Raw genomic sequence first — 23,821 nt, 5'->3', positions numbered from 1 at the left:
TCCCTTTTCCTTGGGTCCAGACAGCAAGAGTAGAGACTGAGGGGTGAGAAGCTGGGTTGAACTGGGTAAAGGTGGACAAGAAGCAGGAAGTAAAACTAGAAATTGACGATGACAAGCTTGCAACTGGTCTTGACATTTTAATTTGGGAACAGCACTCCTCACAAAGGAAGCAACATTCATCTCTGTCATTCTGTAACATGCCTTTCTGAACTCCTCCCCTTCTCTCTAGAGGCTACCACATACTGTGATCTTAAATCTGTCAGCTACTTCGGGTGGCACATTTTACTCCCTTCCCCCAGACTGAATCAGAATGCTTGGCTTCCCTGCCAGACAGGGAGAGAAGTAATTCAATGTGTGAAAGAGTCCTGATACTTCCAGGAAAGTTCACACTGCAAAGAGGCTTCTCCAATGGCTCTGGTGCTGGGGCAAGAGGTAAAGGACGACGGGCTGAGGGAGTGGGTACAATGTGCTGCTCTAGTCTGGCCCCATCCTTCTCTTCAAGGTCATCCCAAGGTCCCTCAGTTCTCCAGGGCTGTATACAAGGACTCCTCAGGGACTCCACCATCCACACGCTGCCCCCCACTCCAACAGGATTACAACCTAAGTTACAGCCTGGGAGAGAGGAGGAGCCGAAATCACACATCTCAGAAGGCAGAGGGAGTCCAGAGAAAGGGATTTCCCACCGGGGATGAAAACAGAAAACATAAAGCAAACTGTACACATGGATAAATTGCCTACAAGCATGTATGATTTAAAAACAAGTGACAAACAAGGTAGGCACATTAAATTCAAACACAGCTCTCATGCTCTTATAACTCTTGCCTTATAACATTGTAATACAACTTCTAACTCCATTATTTTAAAAAATTCTGCTAATTAAAACCAGCAACATTCAGAATATGATATTTAAAATATCATACATGTCACCAAAAAGTTCACTGTAGTATATGGATTTTTTTCTGTACTAGAGACTGAAAATCTTGTACTGTTCCCAGCCCTTTTAAAAATTTACTATTTTATTTTGTGACAAGGTCTAACATACCCCCCAAGGTATTTTAGTAAATGATTTAAATTGCCCACGCATGCTAGAACTTGTGATCTTCCTGTCTCAGCTTTCCTGAATGCTGGGATTACAGGCATTCACCATCACACTCAAGTTGGGTGTATCCTTTGGAAGGGTGAAAGAAAGGGTTTGCTCTGGTTACTAACGTATAAACTGAAAGGAAGCCACTCTGACTCTAAAGAAACTGGAGAGTTGGAGAGAAGGAGCTGGAGAGTTATGGAGTGCGTGTGCACACACACACGCACACACACATACACACACCACACACTATCGCTGGACTCAGCTTCCTGCAGTAGCAGTGGGCCTAGCACTGTATGCTATCCAGTCTATCATCAGGAGATGCGATTATCCAGGCTCAGATAAGCACTGCCTTTCCTGCAGTGGGCACCTGCCACAAATGCTGGTTCATTTCTAGGCCAGACACAAGTTCACTCGGTTATAGACACTTATGCTGCTCAGGGCTGGACCTGTCTAGAACAGCCAGAAATCTTTTTAACTCTGAAAATTTGGAACAGTTTATGAAGCCCAAAATTTGAAGAATTCACCTGTTTCCATTCTGATGTGTATGTATCTTAGGGCCTTTAAGGAGTCCAATCCATGACCTGTCCATCCTCTGTGCCCCATCCCTCAAGGTCCCTATCCAACTCCTCCTACTTAGTGCAGCACTTAGTAAGCACAGAGGTACCCAGTAAGAACAGCTGAGCTGAACCCAGCATCTCAGGACACCAGGGATGTTAAAGAAAACTGTGCCCATTCAACATCTCAAGTCCTAATGTTGTGTTTTCTTTCATTTTTAGATTACCAGGGTCAACCAATATTGCTTTTTGGGCCAATTAACTCCCATTCCTCTCTTTCCTCTTCTAATTCTCCAAAGGGGTATTTAAAAAGGTATCTTGGCCAACAGGTGTAATGCAGTGAATGATGAGTGAAGAGAAGAAAAATGGGTTCTGGGAAGGAAAGTTCTGTCATTCAAGAGAGCTACAGATTACTCCATTAGGTGTTTGGTCCTAAAATATTTTTTCACACTGCCACACAAAAACTCCTGTATCAATTCTGCTTCTGAAATAGTAGTTCAGACACCAAAAGATAACTTGACACCCAATTTTTCATTATAGAACTGAGGGAGGTCCCTTGGGCTGGCATGGGCCAAAGTGAGAACTCTTATCTCTGCAATCTCACATGCAACAAGTCCTCTGTAAAGAAGAACTTCTCTCTAATTCAAGTTCTACTCGGTCAAGACAAGAGGGTAGCCTACAGGTGACATTCTCTTGAATAGCCAGAGTTACGCTGTGGATAAATACTGCAGTATCCATGTTCTTGTTTGGAAGCAAGTACATTTTTAAAAAATTTCATGTATCAACTTTTAATACATGGTGAATTGGCACTTAATGTAGATTTCTGAAATAATACATTTTTAACATCTTCTATTTTGATCTAGTTTTAATATGTAATGAAGCCAAAATCTTGCCAATGAGAACACTTGCCAAGTAGAAATCGATTCATTTATAGATTCCTGGTACAAAAGCCAACATAATAGGTGCTTGGTAACTATTTTCTGAATAAATTAAGAAAGCTATATACTTATGTAGAAGACTTTTAGTTTCTCTATCAATTGAACATTTTAAAAGAGAGCAAATGTCTTGCTTTCGATGAAGGAATGCAGTCACAAACTAGTGTTAAATATGAGAAAAAGACTCATTTTAACAAGGTAGTTAATCCAAACAGTCTTAAATTATCACTGCACAGAAATCCTGGTACAGTTACTACTTTCACATTTATGGAAATTTGATTCTATCTTTAACAGAAAAAAAAAAGTACCTTTCCTGCCTAGTCTTCAAATTCAAAATGGAGCAATAGCAATTATTTCAATAATTCCTAAAATGCATGTTTTTTCTTATTAACTACATAGCTCAAATGTTGCTTCTTCCTTTCCACTACCGTACCTAAATGAACACTTGGCTCTCAGCACTATCCCCCTCTGGGTGCTTCGTCAAATTATAGAAAAACTCTGTACATTTGCTGGGTGGTGACTCTTGTGTCCAGCGTGGACTCTATAGGGACCAATGCTGGCCACAAGGAGGCTAGTAAACCAGGAAGAGAGGACGTATGCCACCAGAATCTTTGCTATTCTTTCCTACTTGCAAAATTCCTTAAAAGTATTAACAGAAATAATCTAGGTTAGGGCCAAACAAATACAACCAGACATCCTTGTCCCAGCCTGCAAATGTTCCTAACTTTTGAGGGTTTTTTGTTTTCCTTCTCTTCCCCACCCTCAATTTTGCTCCTTGCTATGCTACCCAGGGCCTCACATGCTTCACCACTAAGCAACATTTCCAGCCTCTAAGCACATTTTATAGTGACCTCATTTTCACATTTTAGTTTGGTAGTGGAGAGGGTTGCAATCTATAGAAACTTAAGCAACACTACAACCTGCAGACTCTAAAATACTATCAGTATGTTTCCTATGAATGATAAAGGACACAGCTGCAAATCTCTGTCACCCAACTAAGCTGAAGTCCTCTTCAGTGAGGCAGGAAAAATGCTGTATTTTCATACAAAGAGGACAACTATGAAGATACAGGATGCATTAAAACTTTCTAAACAAAACGCGGGAGCTGCAGGTGTGACTCAGTGGGGAAAGTGTGTTCAGTGCCCTGGGTTCAACCCCCAATGCTAAAGAAAATAAATAAAGACTGAAATTACATGGACCACGTAATTACCACCTGGGAGCTGGTGAGTCACACCAAGCAATGGGTCATCTAACAGCCCTATGGGGGGGGGGGTAAAAGTACCCTTTACTTCAAACACGGCCATTCAAGAGAATCAAAGAGTGGATCAGTTAAAGCAACTATTCCAAAAACCTCCTCTCCACTCCAAAATCCAGATACTTCATAAGCGTCACAACCCCCACAAACTCCATAATGAGTGCTCATTCTTGAGTGCCTGTATTAGTCAACCGTTCCCTCAAATAATCATTAACATCCTCAGAAAACAAACAAGCAAACAAGTAAACAGTCTGGTAATCCTCCCTTACTAATGGTTTTGCTCTCCAAGGTCCACTGGAGTCTGAAAACATGAAATGGAGAATTCCAAACATAACCAATTCATCAGCTCTGAATAACTTTTATTACAGTATACTGTTACAGTTGGTCTACTTTATCATTACTGTATTGTTAAATCTTATTGTACCTAATTTATGAGTCAAATTTTATCACAGGTATGTCTGTGCAGGAAAAACCAGGAGGATACATAGGGTTCAGTGCTATCCAAGGCTTCAGATATCCACTGAGGGCATCCTGAGACAGTCTCTGTGGATTTGGATGCCCACTATAAATTCATTTAAAGTACCAGGCTCTTCTTCTATTGGGAGACTGCAACATTAGCAGAGTCAGACCATTAGGGTGTGAACTCTGTGTTAGAAAGAAGTCCATAACATGTCAACAGTGGAGTTTAGCACTGCAACATCTGATGGGTCCTGTCTGTATTAAGGTTAGTGCACCATGTTTATAATTAAGAAATAATGACTGAAGCCGGAGACGTACAGGGCATTTCCTGAGGATTAACGGCTGGGACTGATGAGTTGATGGCTTTAAGCAGTGCCACTGGCCAGCAACCCTAGCCAGTCATTAATCCCTGGGAAATGCCCTAGCCCTCAATCAGTACAGTGATTTTAATTAATGCAAGAGGAAATGTTTAATATCAGCTTTCTAGTTAAACATCTGTTTCATACTTAGATTGCCCAGACTTCATACCACTAGTTCTACAGAAGTTCTTAAAGAGTTCCCCAAAGTATCTTAATGATGATTTTAAATAATATCTACCATGCTATGTGAAAAGCTATTAAATATGTGCCCACAAGGTGGAGGGGATAGCTCAGTGGTACTTTGTCTGCAGGGCCCTGGGGTCGATTCTCAGCATTTAGAAAGAAAAAAGAGTTCACGCAGAACAACTTTTTTAAAGTTTAACTAAAAGAGACCAAGACTGGAGATCTTGTTTAAGAGCCACAACAATCAAATAGGCAATAGACAGCCACTTGTATACAGCTTTATAGAACTGATTTATCTTATTCATGTAAACAAAAGACCTATGACCAAGGAATTGAGTTTAGAACAAAGTAAAACCAATGGGGAGCGGGTATTTAAAATGCTTTGTGGATCTTTAAGTCACAATTTACGTGATACTAGTGTTAAAAACTAGCAGATAGATGCCATTAGACAAACTGTTTCATTATTATTCCAAGTGCATATATGTTTAAATAAACATTCTTAGGCTTTTAATTCTAATTAGTAACGTATGATTCAAACCCAGGATACTTTATGGGGTTTTTACTTTTTATCAAAAAAATGCGAATATTTCCTTTAGCTTTCAAAGAAAAAGCAAACCCAAACTCTCCTCTCCACCCTTAAAACTCTAAAACAATTTGTCAGAAATGTACTACATACACCAGAAGCACCACACTGAGAGAGACTCACAGCATTTGGGTCATGTGTGTCTTAGTCAACTGTGCTGTGTCTATTCTGTTCAGAGCCCCTTTCTGTTGGCCTTGAGACTTGCTGATTAGCTATAAACCTCTGAAAGGGTCAGTTTGTCCAGAACCGGAATTTCCACTTTGGAAAGAGTACACAGGTGCCTAACATCTGCCCCTTAAGGTCCAGCATTATGCTCCAGCTTTAGGGCCAAAATTCCTACTTTTGCCTCACAGCAGGGAGGTCAAAGAAGTAAATCCATCTAAGGTGACTCCTGCTTGCAGAAGGGGATCCCCATAGGATTCCTGACTCTAACTTCTAGGAAAGAGTCTTCCTCCCAAATGAATACAACTTTAGTAACACTTGGGAATACACTCCTTGAGGTAAAATAACAAGGGAAGAAAGCATCTGCTTTAGGCCCCAGCCTCAATCCAGACGTCGGTACTTTTTAATATCAATTTTAGGGTGGACACCGAGGTCTCTCGCCTCTGATGAAGACACTTGATGCTCACAGAGATGAATGAATTTGCCCAAATAGCCCAGTATCTGGGCTAACAGGCTAACTACGATTACCCTACCACTCTCTTCCTCTTGTCTGTCTTCACAGGGGCCTGATAGGAACGTTCCAGGCCCACAGCAAGCTATGCATCTCACACTGCACTCTGGGGTAGCCTGAGTGACTTCCCATTGGAATAATAACCTTAACAGGTGATTAATAAACGACGTGAGTTTCCAGAAACTACACCCCAAAGGTTACTTTAGAGTATGTCTGTAAACTGGTAGTCAACTACCATTCTCTCCAGTCCCCACCCCTTTTCTTAAAAAAAGAAAAGAAAAGCTACAGGAAGTGGGATTGGCATGATTTCCTTTTAATAATTTATAACTTTCTCTGCCTTCATAAGTTATGGTGAATGTGCAGTGGAGTATTTTAACGGTACGGTTCTTAAGTTGTTGCTTCCTTTATATATGTACAGCGGTGCCACACTCTTGACCTCATAAAACTCACGAATTTAATGGCAAGAAACTGCAAGAGCAAGAGCGAGCCACTCCTTTTGTTCTGCCAACTTTGAAGTCTCTAGCGTTGCTGCCTAGCAGTGTTTTGTCAGGCAGCATTCCCTCACTCATCTTTTAGGGTTAGGTGTAAAGTTTCCCAGAAAAACGCCAAGAGTTAAGTTTTTCAAGGTGAAATCAAATTCGATGCAGGGCAGTGGCTACTTTTACCCGCTCCCCCCCACCATCTACATTAGCCCCAAAGTTAGTCCCGAAGTGGCGCCAGAGAAATTATTTCATGCATAGAGGTTGATTCGGTTACCTGGGCAGGGGAAACAATAGCAGGTGAAACTATGGTGGGAGAATTGGTGCTTCTGTGTCCATTGGCTTCTGGAAGAAGAGGCAGGGGGTCGTGTTTCACGGAAACCACCACCACCGCATCCACAGGTTCCGAGGGGCGAATACAAAGTCTTTTGGGGGAAGATGGGCCGCAGATTTCCCCGGACCCGAACACTGACTCATACAGGGCGCGCTTGGCCACAGCCTCAGATTTCACGTCCGGCCCGACCTGGCTGTCTTTGGGGAGTATGTAAGTGTTCCCCAGCGAGGGCGGCTGGGGGCGGTGGTGGCGGGAGGGGTGGGTAGGGGGGTGGTGGGAGGGGTGGCGGGCCGCCCCGTTCATAGCCTCGGCGTAGCAGCCCTGCGGGGCCGGCGAGCCTAGTTTGGTACCGATGCCCGCGATGCTGTTAAGCGTAGCGATAGAGACGGCGCCGATGCAGTGGTTGGTGTAGGTCTTGGACAGCTTGGCCGCCTTGGACAACATCTGCATCCTAGTGCCCAGTAAGTTCTTGCCGATGGCTTTGTTCTCGTACCAGGTCACATCGCCCTCGCTGCAGTGGTCCCGGGGCCGCTGGAAGAACGCTTTGCAGAGGGGATTGCGCTTGGACAGGTACTTAACGAAGCTGGCGTAGGGGCAGAACTCGGTGCCAGTCTCGTACATGCGAGGCAGGTTCTCTTCGTCGCTGCTCTCTGCGCGCTTCTTGCTCCAAGACGAGGAGCGCGACTTGTGGTAGGGCCCGAGGGACTTGAAGTAGACAAACTTGCGACCGTCCTCGTCCATGGCCAGCCCGAAAGAGTCCTCCTCCAGCTCGCGCTGGTTCTCGCGGCCGCGCGTGCAGAAGTACATGCACGTCTCGAACCAGACCTTGTTGAGCAGCCCGAAGGGCGTGTTGGTGCTGAAGACGCTGGAGGTGTAGAGCTTGCGCAGGTCGGCGCGCGTGATGGCTTGCTTCTGCACCACCGGCCCGGCGCCCTGCTCCTCGAGCTTGCGGATGACCGCGGCCAGCGTCAGGTTGGCGCTGCGCAGCTCGGGGTCCTTGGTAAGGTCGAGCGTGCGACAGTACGGGGGCTCGTTGAGGTAGCGGTTGAGCGAGCTGCGGATGCTGATGAGCGACGACTTGCTGTACAGCTGGCCGCTCTTGGAGCGGGCCTCGGCGTAGAAGGAGCGCAGCACGCGGCACAGCGCCCCCTTGTCCATGGTCTCGAAGTCCGGGCTCTGCGCCTTCTCGCTCAGGTACTCCCGGAAGATGCGCACGGCGTAGCGGGTGGCCAGCCGGGTGTTCTCGCTCAGCCGGGCCCGCTCGGGGCGCTGCAGCCCGTCGGGGTCCAGCTCCGCGCCGTCGCCGGGCGGCCCGCCGCGCGCCCGGGGCGCAAGCAGTCGCGGCGGCGCCTCGGGCTCCAGCGCGGCGCCCTGGTCCATATGGATCCTATGGACCGGCTCGGGCTCCAGCTCCTCCCCGGCCGAATCCTCGGGCTCCAGGGGCTCGTCCCAGTCCAGCCCCATCTCCTCCTCCTCGTCCTCCTCCAGGCCCCCGCCTCCGTCCTCCTCCTCCTCCTCGTCCCCCGTTATCTGCACCTCCTGGATCTCGTCCTCCTCCTCCTCTTCCTCCTCCTCCTCTCCCGCGCTGCAGTAGTGCGGGCGCCCGTGGCGGCGGCCCCGGTGCCCCGCGCCGCGCTCGCCCTCTCCCCGCTCCCCATTGTTCTCGGCGGCGGCGGCGGCGGCCGCGGCGCTGCTGCCGCCCGCGCTGGTGTTACAGTCCCCGCTGCCAGGCATTCTCGCCATATTGCCGTCTCTCTGCCAGTCCTCGGGCAGGGCGCATGCGCTATATTGGACCGCAGCGCTGAGAGCTTTTGTGTTTAATGACCTTCAGCTACCGGGAGGCAAAGCCGGGCTCTTAAAGGAGCCGCGCTCCAATTGTCATTCCCGAGCGCAGCTCCGGAGGGGCAGCGGCGCGCGGGGGATGTAGGGGAGGGGAGGTGGGGATAAAGTGAGACCAAGAGAAGGGAAAGGACGGAGGCTGGCCGGACATTCTTCCTCCCCCACCCCGCCCCGCTCCCCCAGTTCTAAGAAAACTTTGAAGGAGGAAAAAAAGCAAGGGGAGGGAGAGCTGTCAGTGGGGGCGAAGCACTCCCAACTTACCCTCCGGCGGAGCGGCGCGCGGGCCCGGGCGGGAGCGGGAGGGCGGGGCGGCCCCGCTTCTCTAGGTGATGCCGGAGCAGCAGTGCCCCTTCCACCGCCCCCTCATCGCCCCCCGGGGCCGGGGGATCGGGGCGGCAGCGGGTGCCGCTGCTCTGAGGAGCCGGGGCCGGGGCCGCCCGGAGCGCAGCGGCGCAGGCAGGTTACTGAGCTGGGTGGAGGAGGCGCGCGGGGCCCCGCACCCTCTCTGCGCCCGCGGCCAGGGCGCAGCGGGCGAGGCTTGGGAGCGGGACGAGGCTGGCGGCGGCTCCCCACCTACTTGCTGGCGGCGAGGCGAGGGGGCCTGGGGCCAGCCGCGAGGCTCCCGGCTCCCTTTCCGACTCTTGGAAGGGAGCGAAACACGCCCCACGCCAGCCTCGTCCTTTTCGACTTTTCCAACTGCCACTTTTAAGCTGTCATTAAAGACCTGGGGCGCTCCCCGTAGGTCTGGGGCAAGTCCGCGCCGGTCTAGCCAGCCCCGGGAAGGAGCAAGCAAGCAAGAAAGGCTTGGGAGGGGTGGGTGGGAGGGGAGACTTGAGACTAGGCTCTTGGAACCCCGGGGACCCCCTCCTCACTGGCCCAGACTGTCCCCGCCCTGCCCCGGAGCAAAGTAACACCCCTTCCTCCGGCGGGGCGCTCCACCAGCAAAGAGCGCTCGCAGCGCGGGTCCCTAAGGCCCGGCAGCGGCGAGTGGAAAAAGTGAACTTGGCTCACGGCCACCCCTGCCACTGCCGCCGCCACCATTCCGGCAATTCGGATTCCCAGCGCGCCCTCTCTCCACGTTTGCCAACCGCCTTTCGTTCGCCCTGAGGGCTGCGCTGCCTCCAGCGCGCGGGGGCGGCACCTCGGAAACTGGAAAGGCAGCCAAAGAGCTCGCCGGGTCCCGCTTTCCCATAGGAGACGCTGTCCCACTTCCAGCCAAACGTCCGACCCCGGCGCGCCCAGGCTCTAGGCGCGTCCTCGCGCCATCGCCTCCCCTTCTCGGGGGCCAGAGGCAGCGCCCCAGTGCCACCCCGGACCTGGGCTGTTCTCCCGAGAGAGCGCACTGCATCCTAACTTTCTCTTCCCAAGTGTCCCGCAGAGCGCCGGCCAGCTCCAAATTCCAGGGCCGAGGAAATCCCAAACGTGCGCCCGAGAGCCAGCCAGGCTGGCCCTCCAGGGAGGCTGCCTCGCCAGCTCCCCGAGTGCGCCCTCGACTTTTTCCTCCCAAGTCCGAAGTGTGGACAGTTCAGATGTGGGAGTCTATGGAGACCGTCCGGTTCCCCTTCCCTGGCCCTTCCGTCTTGCTTCCAGGGAGGATTATCATGTTACACATCCACAGAAACCTATTCATCAATTTGTAATTTTAAAAAAGAAAGGGGAGAAAGGAGGAGAGACTAGGTTTGGGGGCCACACGAACATCGAAGTGGGAGGTGGCGGTGTTTTCTCTGTAGCGATCGTCGCTCCCTTGCCTGCCTCCTCTGCCTTGGACGCCACGGAGCGTCGGGTTAGCAGTGCCAGGTGCGAAACAAGTTCGAGCAAGTTCCTGCCTCGCGGGCCCCTCCAGCTCCTCGGGGAAACACACACACACACACACACACACACACACACACACACACACACACTCAAGCTCTCATCCGCCCGGCTCTCTGAGAGACCAGTCCTACAGGGAGGGCGGGGGAGGGGGCTACTGGGAATGGTCCCAGAGGTGCGACTGAAAGAGTAGCCAGCTTTGTTCACAGAGATCCCCCTGGGGGGCCCCGCGTAGAAAGATACAGATTCAGGGCAATGGACAGCTAAGTTAGTGGCTGGCACACATGCACCGGCGCAAACAGTGGGCACACACTAGTTGCACCCGCCTACTTCTGGAGGGACAGCACTTTGTCCCGGGATGCTTCTCGGGTGGCGCCTTTCAAGGGCGCTGAGAACTCAGGTGGGCGCCAGGCAAGTTACCTGCCAGGGGCGGCACCCTGGCGGCCCTCACCTGGAGCACGGTTAACCGAGGGCCCGCGTTGTTCTGGGCTGGGCTCCTGGCTTGAGCTGGGGACCCAGGCCGCCGCTTCCGCCCGGAGGGAGCCTCTCCCCAGGTTTCCCCACTTCTGCAGGCGCCTGGGCACCTCCCCCTCCACACACACGCACCTCCCCTCTCAGCCCTGAGAGTTGCTTTGAATTGCACGCAGTTTGCCGGAGGCGGTGTTCTGGGTTGGACGCTCCGGGAAACAAAGCAACCAAAAACAGCTCCCAGTTGACGTCAACTTATTTCCAGAAAAGAAAATAGTTTTGTGCTCTCAGGACAAAATGCCCCCCAAGGCAGGTCTGCACTGGCAAAAGCCAGGGGAAGGAGGTGGGGAATAGCAGAACTGAAACCCCCCAAGTGCTAGCAACTTTTTAACGGACTTGAGAAAACGGCAGTTTCAGGTGCTGTCCGGACAATCTGCGAACCAGAGACTGGAACCGCGCTGAAATTCAACAGGAAAATCCCACTTCGGAAAGTGTGTGGTGACCTGATAACAGGTCGACCGTGGGTCCGCTCCGTTGCACCAGCTCCAGGAACGCTATCAGGGTTCCTTGCCCGTAATGGCATTTTATCAAATACTGGGGGGGGGGGGGCTTATTTAAATTAAATTAGTAACTACCATGGTCCCCAGGGGGAACATCCACAAAAAAACAAAGAGAGGCACCACCCTCCCAGGCTCTCCCTAACTCCAAGAAACAAAGAAAAGTTGTTCCCAATAATAAAAATTACAGTAGGGCTCATAAAGTTCTACTCCAGGTTTAATAAGTGATCCCCTGAAAACATCCCATGGTTCCGTACACTCAGGTCCAAACTGAAAGAATTTCTTTCTTATTATTTTTGGAGAAGCAATGTTAGTCGTTTAGTCTAGTTTCCAGGTCCTCCTCGGAACTCCTGAGCGTCTGAAGTCCACTCAGTCCACTACTGAAGCACCATAAGCTGCTCTCCCTAGAAAGGACGCTTTATGTATCACACAAGATGTGTGAGGGGGTTTTTCTACTATAAAAATAATTCCAGTGTGATATGGAACATATCTTTGTCTTTTTTGTATCCTAAGCCTCATTTGTCTTTTTAATCATCATTATCAAACAACACCAGTGTATTTGTGCGTCTCCATCACTTAGAATACTTGAAAGTAATTACGTGGTTGTTTGGGGAGGAAAACTCCTTGTTTCCCCCCCTCTGTATAACCCACCTAGTCCCATTGTGGGTTGACACTAATGAAAGTTCACGCTACAGAAACATCTTCAAATACCTCCCCCTATAGTTTTATTGTCAGCATCAATTAACACAGCCTTTTAAAAAGCAATTAGGGAAACTTTCCACCTGCTATGAAAACGTTCATATTCTTTGGCTCATCTTGTTTTGCTTCCAGTTTTCTGAGCATCCTTGGTGTACACTTGGTATGGTTGCTTTTTAATCTACCTGTTTGCTCTACTAAACCAATATGCTTTTACAGTGTTAGGTTGAGGCTTAGGATACAGTAAGCAATCCAGTTATTATTGAATGAGCGAATGTTCTGTGTTTGGTTAAAACTACATTCAGCAGGAAGTATTTTGTGAAAAATCTAAAATATAAATCAGAAATTCTACATTTCAAAATCAGGACAAAATTAACGAGAAGGCAACATTAATGCTTGCAAGACACAGTGCATTTAATGATTACTTTTGTTTAATAATTTCCTGTCGTTAATTTTTTTCTCTAATGTAGCATGCTGTAGAAAGTAATTACCAACAACATGAGAGAGCATTTTTCCCCCCAACAAAGTTACAGCTGACCCTTCTAAGGCATGGAAGTGCCTGTGGGGTAAGAGAGATGGGTTGGGCAGGATTTAAATTTAAAGGGTCCCATTGGCTTTGGGCAAAGGCCAGAAGAAGCATTTAGTTAATCACTTTAAAAAACAAATCAAAAGGGAAAGCCATACCCTTATGATTCTGCTACTGAAAAATTCATGAGGTGCTTTGGAGGTTAAACATGAATTCAAATTGAAGCTATTTTGACATGTTTGTTTCAGTTTCACTACTAACTGTTGAATTCAATTGAAGATCATCTTGAGTAATGCTTTGGAACTCATGAAAATTGAACTCATGGATTCTAACTCTACAAAATAAGAAACAGAAAAAAAATAACTCCACAAAGACAGAGCTATGCCTTATTACTGTAACTCCGATTCATTTAAAATTCAGCTTCTTAGCATATTTCAGTAGCGGACTTAGCACATAGTGAGCACTCAGTAAACATATAATTAGTTATGTGTGGGGAGAGAAGCTACACACAAGAATGTGTAGCTGAGTAGTTGAAAATTTCTTCTGAGAAGCCAGACTGTCTGGATTTGAATCCTAGTTTACTTTACCAGGTACCTTTTCCTATATCTCACTTTTCTCATTATTATATTTTCTGGGACATATAATAATAGTCCCTACCTTACGGGATTGTTTTAAAAATTAAATAATGTGTGAAGTACTTAACACAGTGTCTGAAATATTAGTAAACATTTAACCATTAGCTATCATTTATTAAGGCTCTAATATTTTCCCAGACTTCACTTTAAACAAAGGAACCAAGACCAAGGAGGCTTCCAAAGGTTAAGCTGAAGGCCCACGTCTCCCAGAATGCCCACGACAGGCAAGTGGGTTCCATAGCATGAACTTCTGGACCATAGTCAGCCTCTAGGAACCAAAGAATGAAAACATAAAACAATAAACAAAGCAAAAATGGGCCAAAAACATCAAAGGAATAATTCCTAGTCATGAAAATACCTCCGGGTGTAATTTGACTTGGGAATCATAGAAAAGCAGGGTCCTTAGCTGAGGCCTCTGACTCTTAGAACAGCAGAAATGAGCTCTGAGAAGAGATGGTCTTTGTCACCTGGTCACCTAAACACTGGTAGCATTGCCTGGGATACTGGAAGTGGGAATTAGTTATAGTGGGAATTGTGTTTTAGAATGAGTAATAATGAAGAATTTAGAGACAAAAGGAAGCCTAATCAGCCTAGAAGGAGCTGCTTTCTCTTAAAGTCCTGGATTGTTCTGCCAAAATCTTCTAGGGGCAAAGGAGGGTGGTACCAATTATGCTTTTCCTTCCATGCTTTGTCAAACAAACAAACAGACAGACAGACAGACAGACAGACAGGTCAGAGTAAACTTAACACAATGTTTGACAGGAGTAAAATAGATTCTAATCGCCCCTGGCAATTATAATTCTGGACCTTTCCACCTAATAATCAGCTACCAGCTTCCTAAGCTACTTTTTAAAACAAAGAATATTCAAGAGGAATGTAGTTTTGTCCGTCAGTAAGTGTGCATTTATGAAGCTTTAGCATGTTCTATCTCCTTTTTATACTATTATAAAAATGAAATTTCACTTGGTTAATAAAAATTTCATATGTAAAACTTGTCAAAGTTAAACCTCAAATTAATAATGATACTCACTTCCTTATCTTCTAATCATATATCTTTAAAGGGTATACAGAACTGAAGTTGAAATTAGTCCTATTATTAAATAACATCTACTTCAATGTCATTGCAATTGTACTTAAGCTGAAATGGAGTTGAAGGTATTTGTTAAACCATCATATAACCACTATGTACTTTTTAAGTAATGGGGAAGCTCTTTACAATAGTTTCAGAATAGAAGAAATTCCTGAAACTATCTACTGTATTCAAACCTATTAAATTAGTAAAATTGAAATAAAATAAACAGCATTTTTAAAAACCACATTAGAGCCAAGTAGTGGTATCAAAATGTTATTCTCATTGTTTCAATATTCAATAGGATAGTATTTTCAGTCAGCAATTAGGCAACCTTTCCAAAAGCCAGGAAAATGTTTGTGTTACTTGGTGAAGAAGTCATTTCCCAGAAATTCATCTTGAGAAATATCCTGTTTTATTTGTATTCTTAGTTGGATTTACTATATTGATGCCACTTGGATCCCTGGATCTTGCAGTTTAAAATATGCTTGGGGATGATTTCATAATGTCTTGGAGACCTACCTTTGCTGGCAAAAGTTTAGAGAGTAAATTTGTCAAAACGAGAGGAGTAGGTTCAGTGTAGTGACAGTGTATCTTCTTAATGTTCCATGGCAATATCAGGCAGTGTTTGAGGAATATCAACAGTGGTGATGGAAAAACAATCTTAACTAAAAGGAAGAGACAAGATCAGTTTTAAAGGTCATATTTCCATATCTTGCGACTTTGAGAAAGTTTAAGGACCAGATTTTGGAATCTAGGTGTATGGTGGCAATTCACAGAATTGTTTGGGGGTGTGGGTATGTACCTGCCCTCTGGCTGTGTTTCTAAATGAACTAAAAAAGAAAAAAAAAAAATCCCCTTTTAAATACCCAGAAGCACTAACCCACATTTTGAACTAATTGACTTACTTTTTCTTAGGAAAGCTTAATTTAACTGATAAGGGCACATGGGTTTATCTGAATATTTAAAGAAGCCCTAGGATGGGTTTGTTCTATTTCTTTAATTTGATGCTGGAGATACAGGCTTTGCACCTGATGAAAGAAGACTGCTTTGGAGAAGAGCAGGGAAGCAGGAAACATTGCGACCTCATCCCTCTGTCCTGCTCTTGTAGGACCAGAGCGTGGTTGCTGCCAGTACAGGACTCAGAAATCATGTTTAGGCTTTCTGAGGTCTGTCCTTTGAGTGGGATACCTCAGGGTCACGTGTTGTTATTACTGCAAATAAAAATAAACTCCCCTGATGTTGATGGCATCTGTTTTACAATCTTTTGTCTTTATAGGGCTCATTCCCTTGTATTAAAATACACAAAACAAAACTGTGGCTCATCATGTTTTCCTGACTGTAAAAGCTCTAAGTATTCAATGGCAAAGACTTGAAAGTACAGAAATCTAGAAAAATATTTCTTTCTTGTTGACATTTAGTGAGTGCTTGCTGGAAATTCTGCTCTTTGACATGAACATTCAATTCTTTCTTATAAGTATGTGTAAAAATGGTTCCCAGAGAGCTTAAATAATGTGCCTGGCATTATCCTATGAGTGAATCGGACTCCATCGCACACACCCTTCCCCACCATTTCTCCAGGCCAGGCTCTTTTGGTTCTATTTTCATTGCCCAGAGAAATCCACCTCTTCATATTTTGATGTAGTGCCATGAATTCAACCCAATACAATTGAAGTGTTACACATTTCAGGATCCATAAATCGAAAGATGTAGCAAGTGGATGCTATAGTTTTTGTATGTCCCACAGATCTTATGTGTGGGAAATTTTACCTAGTCATATGTTCCTGGTGTCTGAGAGGTGGGATTTTTGGGAGGTGATTGGGTCATGAGGGCTCTGCCCTCCCAAATGGATTAACACACTCGTGGTTTAAGGGATTATTGGATTAACTGGTTATTAAGGGAGTGGCTTTGTTATAAAGGCCAGCTCTCTCTGGCACACTTACTCTATCTTACATATAGTGCCCTGCAGGATCTTGGGACCCAAAGGTGAGTCCCTACCAGCAATTTGCAGCCCCCCCCCCCAACCTTGGACTTCCCAGCTTCCAAAACTGTAAGAAATAAATTTTTTTGCTTTATAAATTACCAAGTCTATGGAATTCATCAATGGAAAATGGACCAAAGCACTGGACTGGAAATGTCCTACCTGCCTGGGAAAGGGGCTGAGTCTTCTTAGCACACATGATCAGTAGTTTCCTGTCTTTCTCCTGGTTGTCTTGTTTCAGGCTGCTGTGGGGAAACTTACAAACTTTTTCTGCGACCCACTCTAAGGAGCTGAGTTGAACTGTCAGGGTTTGAAGTGAGCCCAACTCCAGGCCCTTTCTGCTGTCCATATGGTGACATATAGAATACAGCTTTTAAGTGGTTGATCACTGGCAGGCCCAGGAAAATGCTTCCTATGGCACTGTTCCCAGTTCTGTGGCATTTGGGGGTATGGTAAGGACTCTTTAGACCTTAGCACCATGTGTTGGGTTAGCATGTATTCTAAATGCATGGCTTGTTTAGCTTTCCTAGAACTGTTATCCTTTAGAGTTAGTAGCTAACTATGCAGTGCATCAGAATCATTCAGATTACTTGGGGAACTTGGTTAAAATGTAGATTCCTGGATCCATGCTCCAGAGATTCTGACTTAGCAGGTCATATATGTAATCCAGAAATGCATTTTTCATACCAGTCCAGACAATTATGATACTAATCTCATCACACTTTGTGAAACACTGCTTCAAAAACTCACATAATGAATCAAGTAGTAAAAAAATCTATCAAATAGTAAAATAATTTCTATTATAGCAGTGGTCACTGTACCACTGGGGGCTATGAATCACTTGAAATCAGCTGAGAGTTATAAAAGTGCCTCCTCCAATCTGTGTGTGCATAGCTAGTTTTGCCTCCTGTCTCCAGGGAGATTTAGGCTGCATTCTGAAAATCTGATTTCCAACACTCTTCCTACTCTGGGCCAAACAATACCAGGCTCTTTTCTTTAGTCCCAAGTTGGACGACTCCTTATGATCTTGATGCTCTAATTTCCCAGTGTCCCCAGATGCATCTCCCCCACTCTGGCTGTCAGTGGGGGAAGATTCCAGAAACAACATGCTAGAAAGTCAGGTGTGTGGAGGATTCAGGCTGGCCATCCTAAATGTGATCCTGGAACTTCAGCATGTCTCTGAAGCACTGGGAAAGTCTGTGGAAACAGTGCTGGGCCCACCCCAGGGTATCTGATCCACCCAGTCTGGGATGAGGCTACAAAGGCACAAACTCCCAGGTAATGTTGCTGCTGGTTCCAGTGGCCAAGGAAATGGAAGAAAAATAATCCTACTGTGTTTTGGATGTGGTATGTCCCACAATAATTGTGGTTGTATTGGAGCTGGGGCCTTTGAAAGGTGAGTAGCATGAAGGGACATTAATGCCTTTCTCAAGGGACCGGATTAGTTATCTTGAGAGTGGTTTGCTATAAAGCAAGGGACCTTGTGTGTTTAGTCTCTCACACATGCCTATTTGTTCTTCTGCTTTCTGTCCTACCTGAAGCCCCTGCCAACACCATGTTCTTGGACTTTCCAGCCTCCAAAACTATGAACCAAAATAAACTTCTTTGTTTATAAATTATCCAGTCTTGTGTAGTTTGTTGTAGCAACCAAACATGGACTGAATAACACTCAAAGTGAAGAATCAGTACAGTGAAGGAGGAAAGATGAGACAAGGGGCTGAGGGTATGGAATGCGGTCATTAAGTCAGTCCAGCAGGACTAAGGGACAGCTTAGACTGACCTAACCCTGGCCTAACCCTAAAATGCGTTTCCTTTCCCCTTAGGAAGCTCCTTCTTAGGCCTCTCCTCTATTACAATAGTTCTTGATATTGGCTGAATGTTAAATTCATCAGGGAAACTTGATAAAAATACTGATACTGAGATTGTTTTTCTAGGGAACCTGATTGAATGTGTTTGGGAGGTGACTTGGGCATGGGGATTTTCCAGAACTCTGAAAGTGATTCCAATGGACAGCTAAAACTGAGCCCCAGTGCTGTGCAGTAGAGATCTACTTGTGTGTACTCAGATCCTTAGTATAAGGCCAGAGGGTTTTTTGGATTGTCTTCAAGTAGTCTTGAAACACCCAGAAACTATGCAAAATGCTCTATGTATATATATCTGCGTATTTTTTCTACAACAAAGGTACACAGCTTACAGCAGACTCTTAAAAGACTCTGGGAACTCAAATTGTTTAACCAACACCCACATGGCTATGGAGAAATAAGTGTATGTGTCTTCTGTTATTGCTAGAAGTGAAAATAAGATCAGCCTATTAGAGGACAATTTGGAGGTACTTATCATTCGGTAACTAACCTAACAGTCCATTCCTAAGAATCCAGGCCTCCCCAAATGAAGAAGAAATACATGTACAAGGATGGTCTTGAAGCATTGTTTTCATTATTCACAATCATTGGTTATAACCTAATTTTAGAAGTAGGTGATGAATAAATAATGCATTATAGATGTAAAAAATAACAGACTTATAAGTACTGAGTAGCATGGTCACCAAGACATTGTTTGTCATCATTAAAAAATATTAATGAAAAGTTCATTTGCTGAAAAAAACTGGACTAAAAAGACATATCTATATGTAATACAATGCACCAAGGGAAAAAGAAAATAAATAAACTTACAGCAGTGACTTTGGAGGAAGGCCCTGGTATCAAAGGTACTTAATCTTCCACACTCTATACTTTGTGCTGTTTGAATTTTGCACCTTGAATATTTATTTCCATATTGCTTATTTAAGAGGAAACAGGTTCATGTGTGACACCCCTGAACCTAGCTGTATGGCTTTCATGCTCTGCTGAGTGTCTTACGCCTTCAGGGACCTGTTGGGTATACCCCAAGTCTTCTGCTTCCAGGTTAAGTAGACCTGAGGGCAAGGCTGAAACTTAAACAATGTCCTTTTATTTACCCTGTCCTCCACTCTAGATGGACCTATTTCAGTGCCTGCCATCCCTGAGTCTCTCCAAGGGAATGCTACCCTTCCCTGTTGAAGGGGTGGGTTCTCAAGTGAAGTAACCTATCATAACCCACAGCAGTTATAACTGATGGGACCAATAAAGATCCATAGATCACCAGCTCCTACACTAACCACAAGCCTGGATTGAAACGCTAACTCCAACAGTCTCTCTAGGAATTACAAGACTGTATTTGTCAATGGAAGAAAGCAGGGCAGTGCCCCTGGGGCAGCCCAAGCCCACCCTTGATAGGAGGTCCCACTGAGGGTCCTTGGCTGCTCTGGGTCCAGACCTATCTTCAAGTCTGGCCTCCAGTAACCTTGGATTTCAATACACTTCTATTTTCCTTATAGTCCCATGATATCCCTATAGTTATTCACCCTTGAATAAAATTTCCCTTCCTTACAACCAAGATATCCTAACTATGGCTTCACCCTTCTACCAAGGTCTAACTCTCAAATCTCAGAGAGAGGCATTGAAACTCACCTTCTATCTAATATAAGTAACCTGGACCACACCCTCTTCCTTTCCTCCAAGAGTTTTCTCAATTCCTGCAGGTTCTAATTCAGACATCACAGATCCATATGGGAGTTATCCTTCCTTTTGTTTTAGTTGACTTGGGCTCCCATCAAAAAATGCCACAGATGAGGTGGCTTAAACAATGGAAATTTATTTTCTCACAGTGCTGGAAGCTATATAAGTCCAGGATTAAGGTGTCAGCAGGATTAGTTTCCAGTGAGGCCTCCCTTCATGCTTGCAGATGTCTGTCTTCTCTCTGCATGACCTCTTCGCTGTGTGAGGATGTAGAGAGAGAAAGAGCCATCTATGTCCTTCTCTTTTTTATAAAGACACCAGTCCTGCCAGGTTAGGGTTCTACCGTTGTGACTACATTGATTATCACTACCTCTTTAAAGACCATAAGTCCAAGTAGAATCACAGCGGATGAATTCAGGGATGAGGGGTGTAGTTCAGCCCACGGCATGCTCCAAACCTGCCTCTCTTTCTTTATTTCCCATCTCTGCATGCATCCAAACTACCAATGTGGTGGTCACCTCTGCTACTCCTCTATGGTCCGGTAGATCTGTCTCTTTAGTTCATGTTCTTGGTTTCAGTGGCATGACCCTAATTCAGGCCTCTTGTGGTTTAGATCTAGAGTGTCCCCCAAAAGTCTCATTCTTTTGGAAGGAGACTGGATGATGTGAGGCACGATGCTCATCAGTGGATTGAGCTACTGATGAATTCATTGTTCTGTGTGCCATTAGGGGGTGGGGTCTGGCTGAGACGTGTGGCTGAGGTTGTGCCTCCCTCCCAGCTCCTATCTTCTCTCTGTGCTTCCTGGCTGCCATGAGGTGAGCAGCTCTCTTTTGCTGGACCCTCTGACATGCCATTTCTATTTGTGGCAGCTGATATGGACTGAATCCCCCAAACCACGAGCCACAATAAACCCATTATCCTTTGAGTTCTGGGTATCTGATATTTTATCCCAGTGATGGGAAAGCTGACCAGCATAGGGCTATTCCCCTATGCTGACACAGGAAGAGCAGGGAGGAGGCAGCACCACCCATGGGACTGTGTGCAGCCTTCTCCTTATCTAGGCTGTCTCATTGTGGGTGTCCATGAGATGTCCTTATCACTTGGGTTATTTACGTGTTTTTTCTTCCTTGAAATCCAATAAGTCAAACCTACTCCCTGCCTACTCCCATAGTGAGGCCATCGCTCTCCACTCCCAGCCTAACTCGCAGCTCTCAGTTGCTGTCATTCTGCCTACCTTGACTTAGGCTTCCTTAGCCTGACCTCTCCACCCTCCTCCATCCTAAGGACTGGATACCCAGAGATCTCTCTGGGGTGATTTCATATAATACCCCCATTTAGACACTTCCCCTGCCTCCAGTGAGTTTGGGTGTCCCCTTGTTTAGAATGATGGTGTACAGTGTCACATCCATGGGCTCTGGCACCAAGCAACTTCAATTCAAATTCTGGCTCTACCACTTACATGTTGTAGGATCTTGGACAAAATCTTTTACCTCTTTATGGCTGTGTGTTAATCTGTAGAATGTGATATTGATGTGAGGAACACATCCTATTGCTGCTGTACCTGTGCTCCCAACCACAGAAATGGGAGTCTTCCATCTCTCCTCAAGTTTGCTGAGGCACACCTTTGGGCTGTCCATGAACAGCTCCACCATAATTCTCTGGCACTTGGGGCAGAACCATGTGCTAGCAGATGCATGCATTATAATTGTTATTTTTCTCCTTAATTATATTCCTTAGGCCTCGTTAAAGGTAAGAATTTATTTGTTTGTATTTGCTTTGTTTAGTGTAGTCACTGGCACATGAAATAAACACAGAGAATACCTGTCTGATGCATGCATTGTGATGGTGAATTTAGTTTCCCATGTCATCTATTAAGCACCTTTGGGTCTTTATTTCTTTGTATAAGGAGAGACATTGAGGTGGTAAATTAGGCTGAGCAAGTGACAAGGACAAGGACAGATGGCATCACTGAGACCAAACACCACTACCTCCTAGGTGAGTAACCTTCCAGTCTTATTTCAATGACTCCACCCACATCCTCAGCCTGGCATTAGCCCCCTACAGTGTGCTCTGTTAATGTCCTGGACTTTTTCCAAGTGGCTCTCCTGGACTTTTTCCAAATGGCTCTCCTGCTTTGGGTGCCATCAGCTTTTATATACTTGACACATTCCTAGTTATCCGCTGGGACAGAGCTCACATGTGTTATATCAGAGGCTTTTGTGAAGCCACCTTAGGACTTTGTCATATGGACTTACCTCTATGTTATTTTATCATAGTAATATCTCCCCAGTAAGGCTGTAAGTGTCCCTGTGTGTATTTTATTTCAAGAACTTTACAGGGTCATAGACAATGTGATATCTATTCAAAGGTAGGCAAAAGGAACCATTCTGAGGAAAGGGAGGGAGGGAGGGAGGGAGACAGAGAATGAGAGAGAGAGAGACAGAGAGAGAGAGATAGAGACACAGACACAGACACAGATATAGAGAGAGGAAGAAAGGAAGAAAGAGAGAGGGGGAGAGAGTGTCTCTGACCTGCTGATTTGAAACTGCATCCTAAAATGATATGATAATGTTACCCAAGACTTCTCAAAGTGCAGACCAACTTTTTCTTAAGGAGTAGCTATTTTGGTGTAGATGAGAGGGAAGGAGGTAAAGAACCCATTGGTACTGGTGAGAGCCTTAGAAGGCGAACACTGCTGGTGAGAATGCTAAAGACTGGATTACTATGCAATTAAAAATTAGTTCTGTTCCAGATCTGCATCTCTAGCAAAATTGTCCCACCTTATTTTTGCAGGGAATTGAATTTGTTGATCCACGTCTTTTCCCTGCATAAGAATGTGGTTGAAGAGGTCCACAACAGAGCTTGCAGGTGATCAGTGGGATCGTGCTGTCTTAGTATAAAATGTTATAGAAATGATTTTTTTTCTGCTTAAGGGGATTTAAATTCCCTCTTCACCTCCCTCTAGTCTGGTCCTGATCTTGAGATCCTCTTGGCTCAGTCTCCTGAACAGTTTAGATTCACAAGAATATGCTACCACACCCATGGTTAAAATTGCTTTTTTTTTTTTAAATGAAGCAAGCTTTGGAAGAATGTACTCTGGACCTTAGCACTCTGGGAGGATGAGGTAGGTGAATCACAAGTTCAAGGCCTGTGTGGGCTACATAGAGAGACTTTGCTTTTAAAAGCAAAGGGAAAGAGAGTGCCTGATGGTAAATTAGAGACTGTTTCCTGTCCACCTGCAAGATACAAGCAAGCACTTCCTTTTCCAGTGACTTGCATGTCGTGGGTGTTAATTTCATTCTTTTAAGTCCTACCTTACTTTTCTGGATAATTTGGGCCCTTTAATTTTTGCTTAATGCTTGTGTAGGGGTGAGCACGCTTTGTTTCCAGAATCTCTTCCCTGTGGGATGTTGAGGTGTTAGTGCCAATTTTTCTTTTTCCACAGAAGAATGAAGAGCAGGTTTAGCACTAAGGATTAACTCAGAAATGGCTGCTATATTCTTTGAAATCATTAGATAAAAGGCAAAATTAGATCCATGCTAAGGAAAGGTATCATTGCTATTTTTATTATGGGGGATTTGCTATTCAGGGAGCATATAATTCCTGAATAATTTTCTCTCTGGATTTGTGGTATTTTGATTTAAGAAAATATATTTCTTTCATGAGTTTCCTTACATTTCTTATGCAAAAACTTTTGTATCTTGGTAGAGTATGAACTTTTAGTGGGCTATTTAGTCTCTTCCTTTTATACTCAGTGATAGGTTCTGCCCTTGTGAAGTTCTGCCAGGCTCAGCGTGGCACCTGCCC

The 23,821-nt window shown here is 45.5% G+C and overlaps 1 protein-coding gene across 4 annotated transcripts in view; it reads right to left on the bottom strand.

Moving 5' to 3' along the window:
- Positions 1-23,821, bottom strand: part of Kctd1 (potassium channel tetramerization domain containing 1) — a 188,757-nt gene that overhangs the window by 83,578 nt on the left and 81,358 nt on the right. Inside the window, exon 1 of one of the 4 annotated variants that reach the window (XM_063231823.1) lies at positions 8,999-9,506. The exons of 1 other annotated variant lie outside the window; for it this stretch is intronic. Coding sequence is in view for 2 of the 3 variants with exons in the window: in XM_063231821.1 (XP_063087891.1) it covers positions 6,842-8,641 (1,800 nt within the window). In the remaining variant the exon portion in view is untranslated. Of the gene's footprint in view, positions 1-6,841; positions 8,976-8,998; positions 9,507-23,821 lie in introns of those variants that run through there. 2 more of the 4 variants (XM_063231821.1, XM_023566830.2) reach the window with 2 other exon arrangements.

The sequence above is a fragment of the Cavia porcellus genome, unplaced genomic scaffold (genome assembly GCF_034190915.1).
Source record: "Cavia porcellus strain 051 isolate PalLab524CR breed Dunkin Hartley unplaced genomic scaffold, mCavPor4.1 scaffold_20, whole genome shotgun sequence".
NCBI lineage: Eukaryota > Metazoa > Chordata > Mammalia > Rodentia > Caviidae > Cavia > Cavia porcellus.
The sequence above is the reverse complement of the archived record's forward strand: the minus strand, read 5'-3'. Positions and strand labels throughout refer to the sequence as shown.